The sequence below is a fragment of the Bos grunniens genome, chromosome 1 (assembly GCF_055505025.1).
Source record: "Bos grunniens cultivar Pamir isolate PY7600 chromosome 1, Bosgru_T2T1.0, whole genome shotgun sequence".
Classification (NCBI taxonomy): domain Eukaryota; kingdom Metazoa; phylum Chordata; class Mammalia; order Artiodactyla; family Bovidae; genus Bos; species Bos grunniens.
In genome coordinates this window covers 89755610-89775236 of record NC_141165.1, presented here as the reverse complement: position 1 = coordinate 89775236, position 19627 = coordinate 89755610, and the positions used below count along the sequence as shown (strand labels likewise).

The 19627-nt window shown below is 40.5% G+C and overlaps 1 protein-coding gene across 7 annotated transcripts in view; it reads left to right on the top strand.

The window, feature by feature from the left end:
* The first annotated feature begins 229 nt into the window (after window positions 1-229).
* SEC22A (SEC22 homolog A, vesicle trafficking protein) overlaps window positions 230-19627 on the top strand; it is an 81683-nt gene continuing 62285 nt past the window's right edge. The window contains exons 1-4 of one of the 7 annotated variants that reach the window (XM_086402922.1): window positions 230-408; window positions 1532-1697; window positions 2244-2338; window positions 17911-18111. In XM_086402922.1, coding sequence (XP_086259048.1) covers window positions 2334-2338; window positions 17911-18111 — 206 coding nt within the window. In that variant the 5' untranslated portion in view covers window positions 230-408; window positions 1532-1697; window positions 2244-2333. Of the gene's footprint in view, window positions 458-1531; window positions 1698-2008; window positions 2156-2243; window positions 2339-17910; window positions 18112-19627 lie in introns of those variants that run through there. The other 6 variants (XM_086402894.1, XM_086402904.1, XM_086402913.1 and 3 more) reach the window with 6 other exon arrangements.

Genomic DNA, 19627 nt, shown 5'->3' with positions numbered 1-19627 from the left:
AGGACTTGCCACTCTCTTGGCGTAGAAGCGTGAAAAGCTGTCAATCTCCCCTGGAGCGGGGCCGGGGGTCGGGGGGAGGAGGGTAAGTGTGTCCTTCCCCCAGAACCTGATTGGCCTGAGCAAGGAACGGGGGCGGGGCTTGATCCCGCTGGGTGCCAGCCACGTTGCACGCGGGGCTGCCCCGCGGAGAGGCCACTCCCCGGCCCCACAGTGCACTGCGAAGCGCGTCACTCGGAGCGGCGGGTCTCGGCTCGACAGGTACGACCTGGCCCCTCCCAGTCCTCCTTCCTCCCTTCTTGGGGTCGCCCGAACTCTGATCTGCCGCTCCCCTCTCTCTCCTGGTCTCCTGCCACGGTCCTGACTCTCGCCGTTGGGACTACAGACCTACCTACCCCGGGCGGGAACTAAGTTCGTGGCGTGGGAGCGGGAGTCGTCGGAGTCGTGGAGATTTGGAGGGGTGGGATTGCTGGGACTTCGTTCCCTTCAACTTAAGGGATCACTGGGGCCGGGCGAACGGCGGTTGCCCTTCGGCTGACCTGCCGGGATATCGGGCAGCTCGGACAGGGGGCCGAGGAGGGAGGGACAGTCGCTCTGAGCTGCCAGCGGTTAAGCGGCATTCCCTGGCGCCCAGGTGTCAGAAACACGGTGGCCCTCCTAGGCTGTTTAGATGGCCCAGAGAGCTTGACATGGCACTTCCTATTTTCTTTTAGGCAGGGTTATTTAGCTTTTTTGTGAGGTAATTCAACCTCAATGCTAATTCAACCATTGAACCCAGAGATTTGCCCGCGTTGGCTCACAGAAACCTAAGGTCCTGTTAATGGCACTTAGGAAACGATGTGGCATAAGGGAGACCTAAGCAATTGGCTCGACAGGTAGATGAGGGTTCCGGAATAGGAGGCCGAGCCCCAGCTGCCTTTAATCTCTCTGACAGTGAAAACAGCAGCTTTGGCCCGCCCCCCACCCCGCCCCACCCCTTTTAGTTTTCCTGGATCATCTACCTGGGGCAGTGGGAAAGCTTGAGAATCAGTTCCTTCTAAGCTTTGCTTCAGCCAAGGCAAAGCCTAGGGGTGAAGTGTCAGCCACCAGGAGGGAGATGATGGGATCCCAGCTAACAGGTGGAAAAGCCACTTAAAACTCTCTGAGTCCCTGTGCAGGTTACTGCATTTGTTCAGGTGCTAAGATAATGGTTTCCCTGGTGGCTCAGATGGTAACGAATCTGCCTGCAACGTGGGAGACTTCGGTTTGGTCCCTGGGTCAGGAAGATCCCCTGGAGAAGGGAATAGCAACCCACTCCAGTATTCTTGCCTGGAGAATTCCATAGGCAGAGGAGCCTGGCAGGCTGCAGTCCATGGAGTTGCAAAGTCAGACAGGACTGAGCAACCAAGCACACAACACAACCCTAACTTAAGGGGCATCTAGGCATTTCCTGTATTGAGAACCATAATTAGTTTACTGCTTGTGTGTGTGTGTGTGTGTGTGTATAAAGTGATTATAAAATGTTAGTCGTGTCTAACTCTTTGTGATCCCACAGATTGTAGCCCACCAGGCTCTTCTCTCCATAGGATTCTCCAGGCAAGAATACTGGAGTGGGTTGCCAATTCCTCCTTCAGGGGGTCTTCCCCACCCAAGGATCAAACTTGGGTCTCCTGTATTGCAGACAGATTATTTACCATCTGAGCCACTAGGAAAGTCCGTGTGTACGTAATTGACTCTTAAAAATCTTTATTTTATACTGGGTGTATTAATGGAGCCTGTAGTTCAGTTCAGCCGCTTAGTTGTGTCCAACTCTTTGCGACTCCATGGACTGCAGCACACCAGGCTTCCCTGTCCATCACCAACTCCCAGAGCTTGATCAAACTCATGTCCATTGAGTCAGTGATGCCATCCAACCATCTCATCCTCTGTTGTCCCTTTCTCCTCCTGCCTACAATCTTTCCCAGCATCAGGCTCTTTTCCAATGAGTCTAGGTCTTAACAAACAGGTACTTTTGACCTTCCTGTCCATGTAGTCGAGTTGCTGCTGTTGCTAAGTCGCTTCAGTTGTGTCCAACCCTGTGCGACCCCATAGACTGCAACCCACCAGGCTCCCCCGTCCCCGGGATTCTCCAGGCAAGAACACTGGAGTGGGTTGCCATTTCCTTCTCCAATGTAGTTGAGTAAGAAGCTTAAATATGTTGAGAGGCAACATTTCAGAGTGTGGTTAGAATTATGCTTGAGTTTAATTCTGTCACTTGCTTGTTTCAGGATTGAATAGATTACTTTTCTGGGCTTGAATTTCCTCAGAGATAAAATGGAACGGATAATAACTACCTCACAGGTTATTGGAAGGCTTAAATGAGGTAATGTGTATAAAGTGGTAAATAGAGGACAGTCAATAATAATAACAAGCACTTAATATTACACTTTCAGTCTGCAAGGTCCTTGACATGTTCTTATGTGGTAGATACTATTAGTATCTTTAAACAGTCCTATGAGATGGGTGCTGTTGGTAGTCAAAATTGATAGATGAGGATATTGAGCATAAAAAGACAAAGTTTGCCCAAGTTTACACAATTACTAAACGGTAGAGCCAGTTTTTGAATCCAGGCAATTTGGTTCCATAGTACACCCTGTTAACTATAATACTATACTATATAGTATATAAGCGGTTTTAAAAAATTGTTATTTCAGAATGAGTAGCTAATTCCAGTATCACTGGCTCCTTGCCCCTTGTTGATTATAGGAGGAGCACAGTGATGTAGAGATATACAAGAGACTTAGGTTTAAATACTGCCATGCATTAGCAGTGTGACGCTGAGGAAGGTTTCCTCATCTGTAAAATGGAGGTTATACCTCCCTCACTCTTTGTTAACTGTGAGGTGTTACACAAATTACTGATGCAATTGAGTATGTATTGAAGGCCTTCTTCCTAGATGTGTGTATGATCTATGCATACTATGTGTGTATGATCTATGCATACTATGCAGTACAAGTACCTATAATAAAAATACCAAAGGCTGTTGATAAGGTGGGGGGCACAGGTAATGTTGCAGAATAAACTCTGGTTGTTTTTGGTACCCTTTCCACCTCTTTTCAGGCTCTATCTCCCAAGTGCCTTCCTGCGAACCTATGGCTGCATGAAGTCCTTCTCATTTCACTCAATCTTCCCCCAACTCAGTGCATCACAATTAGTATAGCTTTCTCCAAAGCTACAGCCCAGTTCCCAGATCTCAGCTAGTACTTTTTAAAAAATTTATTTATTTTAATTGGAGGGTAATTACTTTACAATATTGTAGTGGTTTTTTCCAGACATCAACATGAATCAGCCACGGGCGCACATGTATTCCCCATCCTGAACCCCCTTCCCACCTCCCTCCCCATCCCATCCCCCAGGGTCATCCCAGTGCACCAGTCCTGAGCACCCTGTCTCATGCATTGAACCTGGACTGGTGATCCGCTTCACATATGATAATATACACATTTCAGCGCTACCCTCTCAAATCATCCCACCCTCGCCTTCTCCCACAGAGTCCAAAAGACTGCTCTTTACATCTGTGTCTCTTTTGCTGTCTCGCATATAGGGTTGTCGTTACCACCTTTCTAAATTCCATATATATACAGTAGTATACTGTATTGGTGTTTTTCTATCTGGCTTACTTCACTCTGTATGATAGGCTCCAGTTTCATCCATCTCATTAGAATGGATTCAAATGTATTCTTTTTAATGGCTGAGTAATATTCCATTGTGTATATGTACCACAGCTTTCTTATCTATTTGTCTGACGATGGACATCTAGATTGCTTCCATGTCCTGGCTATTGTAAACAGTGCTGTGATGAAACAGTAGGGTACACGTGTCTCTTTCAATTCTGGTTTCCTTGGTGTGTATGCCCAGCAGTGGGATTGCTGGGTCGTATGGCAGTTCTATTTCCAGTTTTTTAAGGAATCTCCACACTGTTCTCCATAGTGACTGTACTAGTTTGCATTCCCACCAACAGTGTAAGAGGGTTCCCTTTTCTCCACACCCTCTCCAGCATTTATTGCTTGTAGACTTTTGGATCGCAGCCATTCTGACTGGCATGAGATGATACCTCATAGTGGATTTGATTTGCATTTCTCTGATAATGAGTGATATTGAGCATCTTTTCATGTATTTGTTAGCCATCTGTATGTCTTCTTTGGAGAAATGTCTGTTTAGTTCTTTGGCCCATTTTTTGATTGGGTCGTTTATTTTTCTGGAATTGAGCTGCAGGAACTGCTTGTATATTTTTGAGATTAATTTTTTGTCAGTTGTTTCATTTGCTATTATTTTCTCCCATTCTTAAGGCTGTCTTTTCACCTTGTTAATAGTTTCCTTCATTGTGCAAAAGCTTTTAAGTTTAATTAGGTCACATTTGTCTATTTTTGCTTTTATTTCCATTACTCTGGGAGGTGGGTCATAAAGGATCTGCTGTGATTTATGTCAGAGAGTGTTTTGCCCATGTCTTCCTCTTCAGTTCAGTTCAGTTCAGTCACTCAGTCGTGTCTGACTCTGCAACGCTATGTACCGCAGCACGCCATGCCTCGCTATCCATCACCAACTCCCGGAGTCTACCCAAACCCATGTCCATTGAGCCGATGATGCCATCCAACCATCTCATCCTCTGTCATCCCCTTCTCCTTCTGCCCTCAATCTTTCCCAGAATCAGGTTCTTTTCAAATGAGTCAGCTCTTCACATCAGGTGGCCAAGGTATTGGAATTTCAGCTTCAACATCAGTCCTTCCAATGAACACCCAGGACTGATCTCCTTTAGGATGGACTGGTTGGATCTCCTTGCAGTCCAAGGGACTCTCAAGAGTCTTCTCCAACACCACAGTTCAAAAGCATCAATTCTTCGGTGCTCAGCTTTCTTTATAGTCCAACTCTCACATCCATACATGACTACTGGAGAAACCATAGCCTTGACTAGACGGACCTTTGTTGGCAAAGTAATATCTCTGCTTTTTAATATGCTGTCTAGGTTGGTCACAACTTTCCTTCCAAGGAGCAAGCGTCTTTTAATTTCATGGCTGCATTCACCATCTGCAGTGATTTTGGAGCCCCCCAAAATAAAGTCAGCCACTGTTTCCACTATTTCCCCAGCTATTTGCCATGAAGTGATGGGACTGGCTGCCATGGTCTTAGTTTTCTGAATGTTGAGCTTTAAACCAACTTTTTCACTCTTCTCAAGAGGGTCTTTAGTTCTTCTTCACTTTCTGCCATAAGGGTGGTGTCATCTGCATATCTGAGATTATTGATATTTCTCCTGGCAATCTGGATTCCAGCTTGTGCTCAGCACCACTTGTTAAAGAGATTGTCTTTTCTCCATTGTATATTCTTGTATGTTTTCATCTAGAAGTTTTATAGTTTCTGGTCTTACATTTAGCTCTTTAATCCATTTTGAGTTTATTTTTGTGTTTGGCATTAGAAAGTGTTCTAGTTTCATTCTTTTACAAGTGGTTGACCAGTTTTCCCAGCACTACTTGTTAAAGAGATTGTCTTTTCTCTAGTGTATATTCTTGCCTCCTTTGTCAAAGATGAGGTGTCCATAGGTGCATGGATTTATCTCTGGGCTTTCTATTTTGTTCCATTTATCTATATTTCTGTCTTTGTGCCAGTACCATACTGTCTTGATGACTGTGGCTTTGTAGTAGAGCCTGAAGTCTACTTCCACTGGAGGTTGATTCCTCCAGTTCCATTCTTCTTTCTCAAGATTGCTTTGGCTATTTGAGGGTTTTTGTATTTCCATACAAATTGTGAAATTATTTGTTCTAGCTCTGTGAAAAATACCGTTGGTAGCTTGATAGGTATTGCATTGCATCTATAGATTCCTTTGGGTAGTATACTCATTTTCACTATATTGATTCTTCTGATCCATGAACATGGTATATTTCTCCATCTATTTGTGTCACCTTTGATTTCTTTCATCAGTGTTTATAGTTTTCTATGCATAGGTCTTTTGTTTCTTTAGGTAGATTTATTCCTAAGTATTTTATTCTTTTCGTTACAATGGTGAATGGAATTGTTTCCTTAATTCCTCTTTCTGTTTTCTCATTGTTAGTGTATAGGAATGCAAGGGATTTCTCTGTGTTAATTTTATATCCTGAAACTTTACTGTAGTCATTGATTAGCTCTAGTAATTTTCTGATGGAGTCTTTAGGGTTTTCTATGTAGAGGATCATGTCATCTGCAAACAGTGAGAGTTTTACTTCTTCTTTTCCAATCTGGATTCCTTTTATTTCTTTTTCTTCTCTGATTGTTGTGGCTAAAACTTCCAAAACTGTGGTGAGAGTGGGCACCCTTGTCTTGTTCCTGACTTTAGGGGAAATGCTTTCAATTTTTCACCATTGAGGATAATGTTTGCTGTGGGTTTATCATATATGGCTTTTATTATCTTGAGGTATGTTCCTTCTATTCCTGCTTTCTGGAGAGTTTTTATCATAAATGGATGTTGAATTTTGTCAAAGGCTTTCTCTGCATCTATTGAGATAATCATATGGTTTTTATCTTTCAATTTGTTAATGTGGTGTATTACATTGATTGATTTGTGGATTTTAAAGAATCCTTGCATCCCTGGGATAAACCCCACTTGGTCATGATGTATGATCTTTTTAATATGTTGTTAAATTCTGTTTGCTAGAATTTTGTTAAGGATTTTTACATCTATGTTCATCAGTGATATTGGCCTGTAGTTTCCTTTTTTTGTGGCATTCTTTGTCTGGTTTTGGTATTAGGGTGATGGTGGCCTCATAGAATGAGTTTGGAAGTTTACCTTCTTCTGCAATTTTCTGGAAGAGTTTGAGTAGGGTAGGTGTTAGCACTTCTTTAAATTTTTGTTAGAATTCAGCTGTGAAGCTGTCTGGTCCTGGGCTTTTGTTTGCTTGAAGATTTATGATTACACTTTTGATTTCCGTGCTTGAGATGGACCTGTTTAAATTTCTATTTCTTCCTGGTTCAGTTTTGGAAAGTTATACTTTTCTAAGAATTTTTCCATTTCTTCCAAGTTGTCCATTTTATTAGTATATAGTTGCTGATAATAGTCTCTTATGATCCTTTGTATTTCTGTGTTGTCTGTTGTGATTTCTCTATTTTCATTTCTAATTTTATTGATTTGATTCTTCTCCCTTTTTTCTTGATGAATCTGGCTAATGGTTTGTCTATTTCATTTATCCTCTCAAATAACCAGCTTTTAGCTTTGTTGATTTTTGCTATGGTCGCCTTTGTTTCTTTTTCATTTATTTCTGCCCTAATTTTTATGATTTCTTTCCTTTTACTAACTCAGATCAGATCGGATCAGATCAGTCGCTCAGTCGTGTCCGACTCTTTGCAACCCCATGAATCGCAGCACGCCAGGCCTCCCTGTCCATCACCAACTCCCGGAGTTCACTCAGACTCACGTCCATCAAGTCAATGATGCCATCCAGCCATCTCATCCTCTGCCGTCCCCTTCTCCTCTTGCCCCCAATCCCTCCCAGCATCAGAGTCTTTTCCAATGAGTCAACTCTTCGCATGAGGTGGCCAAAGTACTGGAGTTTCAGCTTTAGCATCATTCCTTCCAAAGAAATCCCAGGGCTGATCTCCTTCAGAATGGACTGGTTGGATCTCCTTGCAGTCCAAGGGACTCTCAAGAGTCTTCTCCAACACCACAGTTCACAAGCATCAATTCTACAGCGCTCAGCCTTCTTCACAGTCCAACTCTCACATCCATACATGACCACAGGAAAAACCATAGCCTTGACTAGACAAACCTTTGTTGGCAAAGTAATGTCTCTGCTTTTGAATATGCTATCTAGGTTGGTCATAACTTTCCTCCCAAGGAGTAAGTGTCTTTTAATTTCATGGCTGCAGTCACCATCTGCAGTGATTTTGGAGCCCAGAAAACTAAAGTCTGACACTGTTTCCACTGTTTCCCCATCTATTTCCCATGAAGTGATGGGACTGGATGCCATGATCTTTGTTTTCTGAATGTTGAGCTTTAAGCCAACTTTTTCACTCTCCACTTTCACCTTCATCAAGAGGCTTTTTAGTTCCTCTTCACTTTCTGCCATAAATGTGGTGTCATCTGCATATCTGAGGTTATTGATATTTCTCCCAGCAATCTTGATTCCAGCTTGTGTTTCTTCCAGTCCAGCGTTTCTCAGGATGTACTCTGCATATAGGTTAAATAAACAGGGTGACAATATACAGTCTTGACGTACTCCTTTTCCTATTTGGAACTAATCTGTTGTTCCATGTCCAGTTCTAATTGTTGCTTCCTGACCTGCATACAGATTTCTCAAGAGTCAGATTTCCTCCTTTTCCAGTTGCTTTAGGTGTTCAGCTCTGCTCAGTCATGTCTGACTGTTTGTGACCCCATGAATCGCAGCACACCAGGCCTCCCTGTCCATCACCAACTCCTGGAGTTCACTCAAATTCATGTCCATCAAGTCAGTGATGCCATCCAACCATCTCATCCTCTGTCATCCCCTTCTCCTCCTGCCCTCAATCTTTCCCAGCATCAGGGCCTTTTCAAATGAGTCAGCTGTTCGCATCAGATGGCCAAAGTATTGGAGTTTCAGCTTGAACATCAGTCCTTCCAATGAACACCCAAGACTGATCTCCTTTAGGATGGACTGGTTGGATCTCCTTGCAGTCCAAGGGACTCTCAAGAGTCTTCTCCAACACCACAGTTGAAAAACATAAGTTCTTTGGTGCTCAGCTTTCTTTATAGTCCAGCTCTCACATCCATATATGACTACCAGATAGAGTTAGGTTATTTATTTGACTTTTCTCTTATTTCTTGTGGTAGGCTTATATTGCTGTGAACCTTCCCCTTGGCACTGCTTTTACTGAGTTCCATAGGTTTTGGGTTGTTGTGTTTTCATTTTCATCGTTTCTATGCATATTTTGATTTCTTCTGTGATTTGTTGTTTTTTCAGAAGCGTGTTGTTTAGCCTCCATATGTTGTATTTTTAATAGTTTTTTTCCTGTAGTTGACATCTAATCTTACTGCATTGTGATCAGAAAAGATGCTTGGAATGATTTCCATTTTTTTTAATTTACCAAGGCTAGATTTATGGCCCAGGATGTGGTCTGTCCTGGAGAAGGTTTCATGTGCACTTGAGAAAAAGGTGAAATTCATTGATTTGGGGTGAAATGTCCTATAGATATCAATTAGGTCTAACTGGCCTATTATATCATTTAAAGTTTGTGTTTCCTTGCTAATTTTCTGTTTAGTTGATCTATCCATAGGTGTGAGTGGGGTATTAAAGTCTCCCACTATTATTGTGTTGTTGTTAATTTCCCCTTTCATACTTGTTAGCATTTTCCTTACATAGTGCAGTGCTCCTATGTTGGGTGCATATATATTTATAATTGTTATATCTTCTTCTTGGATTGACCCTTTGATCATTATGTAGTGTCCTTTGTCTCTTTTCACAGCCTTTATTTCAAAGTCTATTTTATCTGAGTATTGCTACTCCTACTTTGAGTATTGCTACTCCTACTTTCTTTTGGTCTTGATTTGTGTGAAATATCTTTTTCCAGTCCTTCACTTTCAGTCTGTATGTGTCCCTTGTTTTGAGGTGGGTCTCTTGTATACAGCATATATAGGGGTCTTGTTTTTGTATCCATTCAGCCAGTCTTTGTCTTTTGGTTGGGGGATTCAACCCATTTACATTTAAGGTGATTCTTGATAAGTATGATCCCATTGCTATTTACTTTGTTGTTTGGGGTTTGAGTTTATAAACTTTTTCTGTGTTTCCTGTCTAGATAAGATCCTTTAGCATTTGTTGAAGAGCTTGTTTGGTGGTGCTGAATTCTCTCAGCTTTTGGTTGTCTGTAAAACTTTTGATTTTTCCTTCATATTTGAATGAGGTCCTTGCTGGGTACAGTAATCTGGATTGTAGGTTATTTTCTTTCATCACTTTAAGTATGTCCTGCCATTCGCTTCTGGCCTGAAGAGTTTCTATTGAAAGATCAGCTGTTATCCTTATGGGAATCCCTTTGTGTGTTATTTGTTGTTTTTCCCTTGCCACTTTTAATATTTGTTCATTGTGTTTGATTTTCATTAATTTGATTAATATGTGTCTTGGGGTGTTTCACCTTGGGTTTATCCTGTTTGGGACTCTCTGGGTTTCTTGGACTTGGGTGGCTATTTCCTTCCCCATTTTAGGGAAGTTTTCAACTATTATCTCCTCAACTACTTTCTCATGGCCTTTCTTTTTGTCTTCTTCTTCTGGGATTCCTATAATTCAAATGTTGGGGCATTTGACATTGTCCCAGAGGTCTCTGAAGTTGTCCTCATTTTTTAAAATTCTTTTTTCCTCTCTGCTTCATTTATTTCTACCATTCTATCTTCCACCTCACTTATCCTATCTTCTGCCTCAGTTATTCTACTGTTGGTTCTCTCCAGAGTGTTTTTGATCTCAGTTATTGCACTATTCATTATTGATTGACTCTTTTTTATTTCTTCTAGGTCCTTGTTAAACATTTCTTGCATCATCTGAATCCTTGTCTCCAGGCTATTTATCTGTAACTCCATTTTGTTTTCACTATTTGGATCATTTTTACTATCATTATTCTGAATTCTTTTTCAGGTAGACTCCCTATTTCCTCCTCTTTTGTTTGGTTTGGTGGGCATTTATCATGTTCCTTTACCTGCTGAATATTTCTCTGCCTTTTCGTCTTGTTTAGATTGCTGTGTTTGGGGTGGCCTTTCTGTATGCTGGAAGTTTGTGGTTCCTCCCTGTGGGTGGGGTTGGACGAGTGGCTTGTCAAGGTTTCCTGATTAGGAAAGCTTGGGTCGGTGTTCTGGTGGGTGGAGCTGGATTTCTTCTCTCTGGAGTGCAATAAAGTGTCCAGTAGTGAGTTTTGAGGTGTCTATGGGTTTGGTGTGACTTTGGGCAGCCTGTATATTAATGCTCAGGGCTATGTTCCTGCATTGCTGGAGAATTAGCATGGTATGTCTTGCTCTGAAGCTTGTTGGCTCTTGGGTGGAGCTTGGTTTCAGTGTAGGCGTGGAGGCTTTTGGATGAGCTCTTGTCGATTAATGTTCCCTGGAGTCAGGAGTTTTCTGGTGTTCTCAAGTTTTGCATTCAAGCCTTCTGCCTCTGGTTTTTCAGTCTTATTCTTACAGTAGCCTCAAGACTTCTCCATCCATACCACACTGATGGTAAAACATCTAGGTTAATGGAGAAAAGATTCTCCACAGTGAGGGACACCCAGAGAGGTTTGCAGAATTACATGGAGAAGAGAAGAGGGAGGAGGGAGCTAGAGGTGACCAGGAGGAGAAGAGGGGAAATCAAAAGGGGAGAGAGCAAGCTAGCCAGTAATCAGTTCCCTATGTGCTCTCCACAGCCTGGAACACCCAGAGAGGTTCACAGAGTTACATAGAGAAGAGAAGAGGGAGGAAGGAGATAGAGGTGACCAGGAGAAGAGGGGGAGTCAAAAGGAGAGAGACAGATCTTCAGCTAGTACTTTTAATAAAACAGTATGTACCAAATTAGTGTTTCCCAAACTTTGGTAAGTTAAGATAGGTAAGATAATTCGAATGATAAGCAGATAAACATAAAAGAAATTCTGTAAAAATTTTCCCACATATGTTTGATGAGACAAAAGTTCTTTATATATTTTAATTTAAATTAGGAGGAAAACCTAACACCTCAAAACTGATTTCATAGATGCTATTGCTAAGCATAGGGCAAAAAGTAAATCAATTGAAAGACCTGTATTAGGTAAAAAATAGTACAGGTGGGATGCAGATATGGTAATATGACTTCTGAAAATGGTACTTGGATGACAGAAGTTTGGGAAATAACAGACTAAAAGTATGAGTGATTAATCTATTATGAAATTTTTTTTTTCCTTAAAAGTGGCATTTTGAAAGCATCTTGCTGGAAAGTAGATATAAAATATACTTACGTGTTGGGTTTTGTTTATTACTTTTGAGAGATTGCCTTCCTGGAACCTTGGACCCACAGTCATTACCCTACAACATTCTAAAGAAGAGAGGCCAGTGTCTTGTTGTTTTGGGTCTAAAAGGCTGCTTGCTAACCACTGCTGTAGGAGTTTGGTATTGTGGAAATGTTTCCTCTAGCAGTTGCTATTGGGCAAAGAATATATAAGCCAGCACTCAGATTTCCTATCAGTTTTCTGATGTGGTGTAAAGGCATATGATACTTGTTTTTTTCCTGTTAAAGGTGAGGGAGAATGGACCAGTGTCCTAAAAATGTATCTATAACCCCAATTAAAATACTGCTCTTGAATCTTCCCATGCAAGTGTCTTAACCTCTCCCTTTTCTCAGTTCCCACTAGCTTTTCCATGTTTTCTCCAGTCACTACTTTGCTAGACTTTAAGGGTATCCTAACCCAAGCTTGGCCTTAATGTGAACAGATTCCTTTTTCTACTGCTACAGTCCAGATTAAGATTGGAGTGTGTGTATGTTTAAGGAACTGTATTAAGAATTCAAGGTAAAAAGAAAAAAGGTGGGGTGTATTTATTGAGGTAATAAAGGAAAGATTGCTAATCCAAAGAGTTGGACGTGACTGAACTGAACTGAAGGTGACTAAAGTCTCTACAAATTAGTCAAGCCTCGTATTGTTCACTGACAGTCATCCCAATTTCTTTTGTTAGTTTGCTGGTTTGAATGCTAGGTTAAATGACTCTGAAGTTCAGTTCAGTTCAGTTCAGTTGCTCAGTCGTGTCTGACTCTTTGCGACCCCATGAATCGCAGCATGCCAGGCCTCTCTGTCCATCACCATCTCCCAGAGTTCACTCAAACTCAACGTCCATCGAGTCGGTGATGCCATCCAGCCATCTCATCCTCTGTCGTCCCCTTTTCCTCCTGCCAATCCCTCCCAGCATCAGACTCTTTTCCAATGAGTCAACTCTTCACATAAGGTGGCCAAAGTACGGGAGTTTCAGCTTTAGCATCATTCCTTCCAAAGAACACCCAGGGCTGATCTCCTTTAGAATGAACTGGTTGGATCTCCTTGCAGTCCAAGGGACTCTCAAGAGTCTTCTCCAACACCACAGTTCAAAAGCATCAATTCTTCGATGCTCAGCTTTCTTCACAGTCCAACTCTCACATCCTTACATATCCACTGGAAAAACCATAGCCTTGACTAGACAGACCTTTGTTGGCAAAGTAATGTCTCTGCTTTTCAATATGCTATCTAGGTTGGTCATAACTTTCCTTCCAAGGAGTAAGCATCTTTTAATTTCATGGCTGCAGTCACCATCTGCAGTGATTTTGGAGCCCAGAAAACTAAAGTCTGACGCTGTTTCCACTGTTTCCCCATCTATTTCCCATGAAGTGATGGGACCGGATGCCATGATCTTCGTTTTCTGAATGTTGAGCTTTAAGCCAACTTTTTCACTCTCCTCTTTCACTTTCATCAAGAGGCTTTTTAGTTCCTCTTCACTTTCTGCCATAAGGGTGGTGTCATCTGCATATCTGAGGTTATTGATATTTCTCCTGGCAATTTTGATTCCAGCTTGTGCTTCTTCCAGCCCAGCGTTTCTCATGATGTACTCTGCATAGAAGTTAAATAAGCAGGCTGACAATATTGACAAATACCTCAAGCAGTCTTGACGTACTCCTTTTCCTATTTGGAACCAGTCTGTTGTTTCATGTCCAGTTCTAACTGTTGCTTCCTGATCTGCATATAGTTTTCTCAAGAGGCAGCTCAGGTTGTCTGGTATTGCCATCTCTTGAAGAATTTAAGGAAGAGGTTTAATTTTTTCTCCTCAGAGAAATCTTATCAGTAGATCTATTGAAGTAGTTCTCTGAAAACCTTTCAAGAATTTAGAAAGGGAATGTCACTGCTGTTGTGCTTTTGGTTACAAGCCTAAAACTGTATATTAGGAATATCTGAAAGGCAAGTTTGTGTAACTGTAGTTTTCTAGTTAGTAAGGCAGTTGGCAATATAGCTTTTGTTATGTTTGCTCTTTCCATCTGAATTTCTTTAATTCTGGACTGCTGCTTCTCCATGGTAGGAACTATCTATTCCTAATGTCTAACATAGCCCCTGGCATAAATAATAAATGTTTGTTAAATGAATGGAACTTAACTAGGTTGGTATTCTTTTAGGAAGTATGAATCATACATTTTTGTCTTTTAAGTCATAAAAAAGAAAAGAGTAGCTTTGAAGATTATGTGAAAGTTGGCACTGTATGCTGCTGCTGCTAAGTCGCTTCAGTCATGTCCGACTCTGTGCGACCCCAGAGACGGCAGCCCACCAGGCTCCCCCATCCCTGGGATTCTCCAGGCAAGAACACTGGAATGGGTTGCCATTTCCTTCTCCAATGCATGAAAGTGAAAAGTGAAAGTGAAGTCGCTCAGTCGTGTCCGACTCTCAGCGACCCCATGGACTGCAGCCCATCAGGCTCCTCTGTCCATGGGATTTTCCAGGCAAGAGTACTGGAGTGGGGTGCTATTGCCTTCTCCTGGCACTGTATAGTAAAGCTTATTCCTAATATTTCTGTTGAGAATCTAGAAAGAGCAAACATAAAGAATGCAGTTTCTTTTAAACAGTACTAAGAATATGGATGTTTGGAAACTGTAAGTCACAATCCTGCCCTCATGTTAACTCCTAGAGTGGTCCTTGCGTTTCAGTATACTTGTGGAAAGATGAAATTTTCTGTTTAAATCATAAATTGTAAGGGTATAAAGTAAGCCATTTTCCTAATTTCTTACACTTAGGCTAAATGTTACAATTGTGGTTTAATAAATGTAACAACTTTAAAAAGAGATTGATAGTATAGACATTATCCCTTGATCCCAGCTTTCTTTTGCTACTGCCTTCAGAAGGAAAAAGGAGCTGGTTGAATAGGAAGACAAAAAATGATTTGGATATGTCATGTTGGAACTTTTGTTTGAAGATTCCATTATGGTAAAGACTAATTTAATTCCTGCTGGGTTTTTTTTTTTTTTTTTCTTTCAAATAAATGGAAAAGAAAAATATTAAAGGATAATGACATATTAATACCTAGCTTTTCCTCTCATTCCCTCATGAATAGAGGTAAAGGGGGAAGTAAATTTAATGTATTAACTTTATATTTGGGTTAAGTTTTGTTATCAATTATCATCATGATTGGGCACTCAGATTTCGACTTGACATAGCGACAAAAATTAGGGGCCCCTGGTTTCCAAACTTGGTACCAATTGATTTTCTTTGTCATTGTTTGATATATTACTAACTCAGTTTTTCATTTTTGGAGCGAGATAATATTGAACTAAGTTGATTAGGTAAGGATTAATTTAGTCTCTGAGATATATTATCTTGAAAAAAGCCTATGACATTGTTACCAAATTTTTCAATTTTACTGCTGCTAGTGAAGGAGACATATTTAGTGGCATTATGCTCTATGACCTGGCAAGAAGGAGTTATCACTTAATTTTAGACTGCTAACAGACTGGTTCCAAATAGGAAAAGGAGTATGTCAAGGCTGTATATTGTCAGCCTGCTTATTTAACTTCTATGCAGAGTACATCATGAGAAACGCTGGGCTGGAAGCACAAGCTGGAAACAAAATTGCCAGGAGAAATATCAATAACCTCAGATATGCAGATGACACCACCCTTATGGCAGAAAGTGAAGAGGAACTAAAAAGCCTCTTGATGAAAGTGAAAGAGGAGAGTGAAAAAGTTGGCTTAAAGCTCAACATTCAGAAAACGAAGATCATGGCATCCGGTCCCATCACTTCATGGGAAATAGATGGGGAAACAGTGGAAACAGTGTCAGACTTTAGTTTTCTGGGCTCCAAAATCACTACAGATGGTGACTGCAGCCATGAAATTAAAAGATGCTTACTCCTTGGAAGGAAAGTTATGACCAACCTAGATAGCATATTGAAAAGCAGAGACATTACTTTGCCAACAAAGGTCTGTCTAGTCAAGGCTATGGTTTTTCCAGTGGATATGTAAGGATGTGAGAGTTGGACTGTGAAGAAAGCTGAGCATCGAAGAATTGATGCTTTTGAACTGTGGTGTTGGAGAAGACTCTTGAGAGTCCCTTGGACTGCAAGGAGATCCAACCAGTCCATTCTAAAGGAGATCAGCCCTGGGTGTTCTTTGGAAGGAATGATGCTAAAGCTGAAACTCCCGTACTTTGGCCACCTTATGTGAAGAGTTGACTCATTGGAAAAGAGTCTGATGCTGGGAGGGATTGGCAGGAGGAGAAGGGGACGACAGAGGATGAGATAGTTGAATGGCATCACCGACTCGATGAACGTGAGTTTGAGTGAACTCTGGGAGTTGGTGATGGACAGGGAGGCCTATGTGCTGCAGATCATGGGGTTGCAAAGAGTCAGACACGACTGAGCGACTGAACTGAACATGTTGTAATTCAATTTTTTTCAAAGTATGGTCCTTAGATAAGCATAGTAATTACTTGGGAAATTTGCTTAAAATAGAAAATGCTCAAGCTGCACTCCATAGTCAGTGGATTAGAATTTTTTGAGGGGAGGACCCAGAAATCTGCATTTCTAATAAAAATTCAAGTGGTTTTGATACAGGCTAAAATTTGAGAACCACTGTGTATGTGTGTATTTTATCAAAGTTTGACTGTTTACCTGATTTCTTTCAGACTTGTATAAACCTATGGTCTTTTATTTATTTTTGTAAAGCATGATTAGAATATAATAAAACAGGTCATTATGATTTAGTCAGTTCAGTTGCTCAGTTGTGTCCGACTCTTTGTGACCCCATGGACTGCAGCACACCAGGCCTCCCTGTCCATCACCAACTCCCGGAGTTTACTCAGACTCATGTCCATTGAGTTGGTGATGCCATCCAACCATCTCATCCTCTGTCGTCCCCTTCTCCCGCCGTCCATCTTTCCCAGCATCAGGGTCTTTTCAAATGAGTCAGTTCTTCGAATCAGATCGCGAAAATATTGGAGTTTCAGCTTCAGCATCAGTCCTTCCAATGAACACCCAGGACTGATCTCCTTTAGGATGGACTGGTTGGATCTCCTTGCAGTCCAAGGGACTCTCAAGAGTCTTCTCCAACACCACAGTTCAAAAGCATCAATTCTTCAGTGCTCAGCTTTCTTTATAGTCCACTCTCACATCCATACATCACTCTCACATCCATACATTGTGATTTGCTTTCTGGTAAAAAGATTGAGAACAGCATTGATTAGTATTCCTTTAGCTTTAAGACTTATTTTTATAAAACATTTATCTGATTATAAAAATAATATATTCCCATTGTGGAATATTGCGGAGACTTAGGAAATTATAAAGTAACTGTTACCCATAATACTGTTTCTTGGAAATGAGCATTCTGATTTTGTCATGTTTCCTTCCATTATCTATTTTGCCATTTATCCCTCCCTTCTTCCTTTTCTTTGTCTTTATGGAAAACAACATATACAGTTTTGATCCTGCTTTTTTAATACCTAACATATAAACATTTTACCATATCATTAAACTGTTCTTAACAAACATAACTTTTAGTTGCATTATATTCCATTATGGGGTGTACCAGTAATTTGTTTAACCATCCCCCTGTTGTTGAATGTCTAGGTTATTTTCAGTTCTTTCTATGAGAAAAATGTCTTTCTGTTAAAATTTTTTTCTAAATCTGATTATTTTCTTTAGGATAAGGGGAGAGAGAGAGAGAGAGAGAGAGAGAGAGGGATGTATATTTATTGTGGTCAAAGGGCATGTCTTTCTAAACTCTTGTTGAGCATCACCAAATTGTTTTCACAGTGCTGTTTATTCCAATATTTATTTCCATGTATACTTACAGAAATTCCAGAAGGAAGCAAGTGGTTTTTTTTTAACAACTAATTTGTGAAAGAAAGTATGATATGTCATTGCTTTAATTAGTATGTCTTTGATTATTAGTGAGTTGCATATTTTTGCACTGTTTATCAGCCTTGGGCTTAATTTCTTACCTAACCCAAATTGTTAATTTGTTTCAGATCTTCTCTGCTGGTGGAAATGTCTATGATTTTATCTGCCTCAGTCATTCGTGTCAGAGATGGACTGCCACTTTCTGCTTCTACTGACTATGAACAAGGCACAGGCATGCAGGAGTGCAGAAAGTATTTTAAAATGCTCTCAAGAAAACTGGCTCAGCTTCCTGATAGATGTACACTGAAAACTGGACGTTATAACATTAAGTAAGACTTCAGCTTGCTCCCTTAGAATCATTTGCTTAGTGGTTGTCATTTTAATGAAATTTTAGTTGTTGAAATAGAAATTAAGTGTTTGATTAGTTTAGGAAAACTTTTCAAGTCAAAAATGATGTGATTCTGAACTTATACTAAATAATATTTATTATGTCATTACCGTTTTTGTAGTTTCTCTGTGTTTATGTCTGGCTTTAGTAAATTTTATATTTTTACAGATGGCAGATATTCTGTCTTGTAAACTGATCATTAGGTATTTATTGGTGTTCTTACATGTCCAGGAAAACTTTCATGGGAAATATAAAAAAATCATACCCAATAGCAGCCCTCAAAGAACTTACAAGATTTATATCCTAGTGATAGGAGATAGTGCTCATCATTATTATTTATTGACGTAGTGCCCAATAAATAATGAGCAGAGGGATAGTGACTTTTTGGTGGTCAAGGGCCTCTCTGAGAGGGTGACATTTGAACAGAGATCTAGAAGACATGAAAGACGACAGTCTTATGAATGCTGGGGATGAAGATCAAAGTGTGGTAGGTGCATTAACCTGGCCTGGAGTAGTGAATGGTGATTTAGGGATAGTTATGGGAAATGTGAGATAATTAGTATGGGGCCATATCCTAGATTTCCCTGAAAGTTCAGGTCTAGGGATGTCACTTTGATGATGTAATAAGTTTAGGAAACTTATTGCAAGTTTGAGGAAAATGGCTTTATAAAAAACAATGCTGAGACAGTGAAATATAGGGTGAAATGGAAAGTCTGAGCAGAGGAGAGAAGTCAACTTGTAATTAGGGCCTGAACTAGTAACATAAAAGTGCAAATGAAAAAGAAAATGCCAACCAGAAAGATACTTCAGAAGAAGAAATGGTTAAGCCTGATAAGATAGAATATCAGAGAGGAAGAGAAGAAAGGGACGAAGTTGACTTGGAATAGGACAAAATGAGATCTTTGAAAAGGGTTGCTTATGTGGTGAGGAAGAAGAGGGAGACAGTGAAGCTCCATTTTGATCATTTTACTTGAGGTTATAACAAGGCATTCAGTTGAAGTGGTAGAGAGATTTTTTTTGTTATTTACATAGAAACTGAAACTGTGAGGGTAGACATGCCCACTGAGTTTCAGAGAGGCCCAGAAGAGAACCTTACAGAAGGTCCATATTTGCTTGGGTTACCTGGGATAATGAGCATTGTCTTTACTTGGTCTTTCTTAGAGTTTTAGCTAGAAAATGTGGTGGTCATGGTGGTTAAAATATATCTAAAATGATATCTTAGTCTACTTCTATATTTTGAAGAAAAAGCCTGAAACCTTACAATATTTCATAGGCTCTTTTTGTGCCCTGGGTTTATCATCCTGAGTTCCAGTTGTTGTATACTGCCAAGACAGATTGGTTTGAATATGTATTAATTCTGGCAGATATCCTGGACTCTAAAGAAACCAAATGCTTGTTTGCAAATGTTTTTTGTTCCTCTACCTTGTTGGCTTAAAAGGAGAGTAGAATGTGGTGAA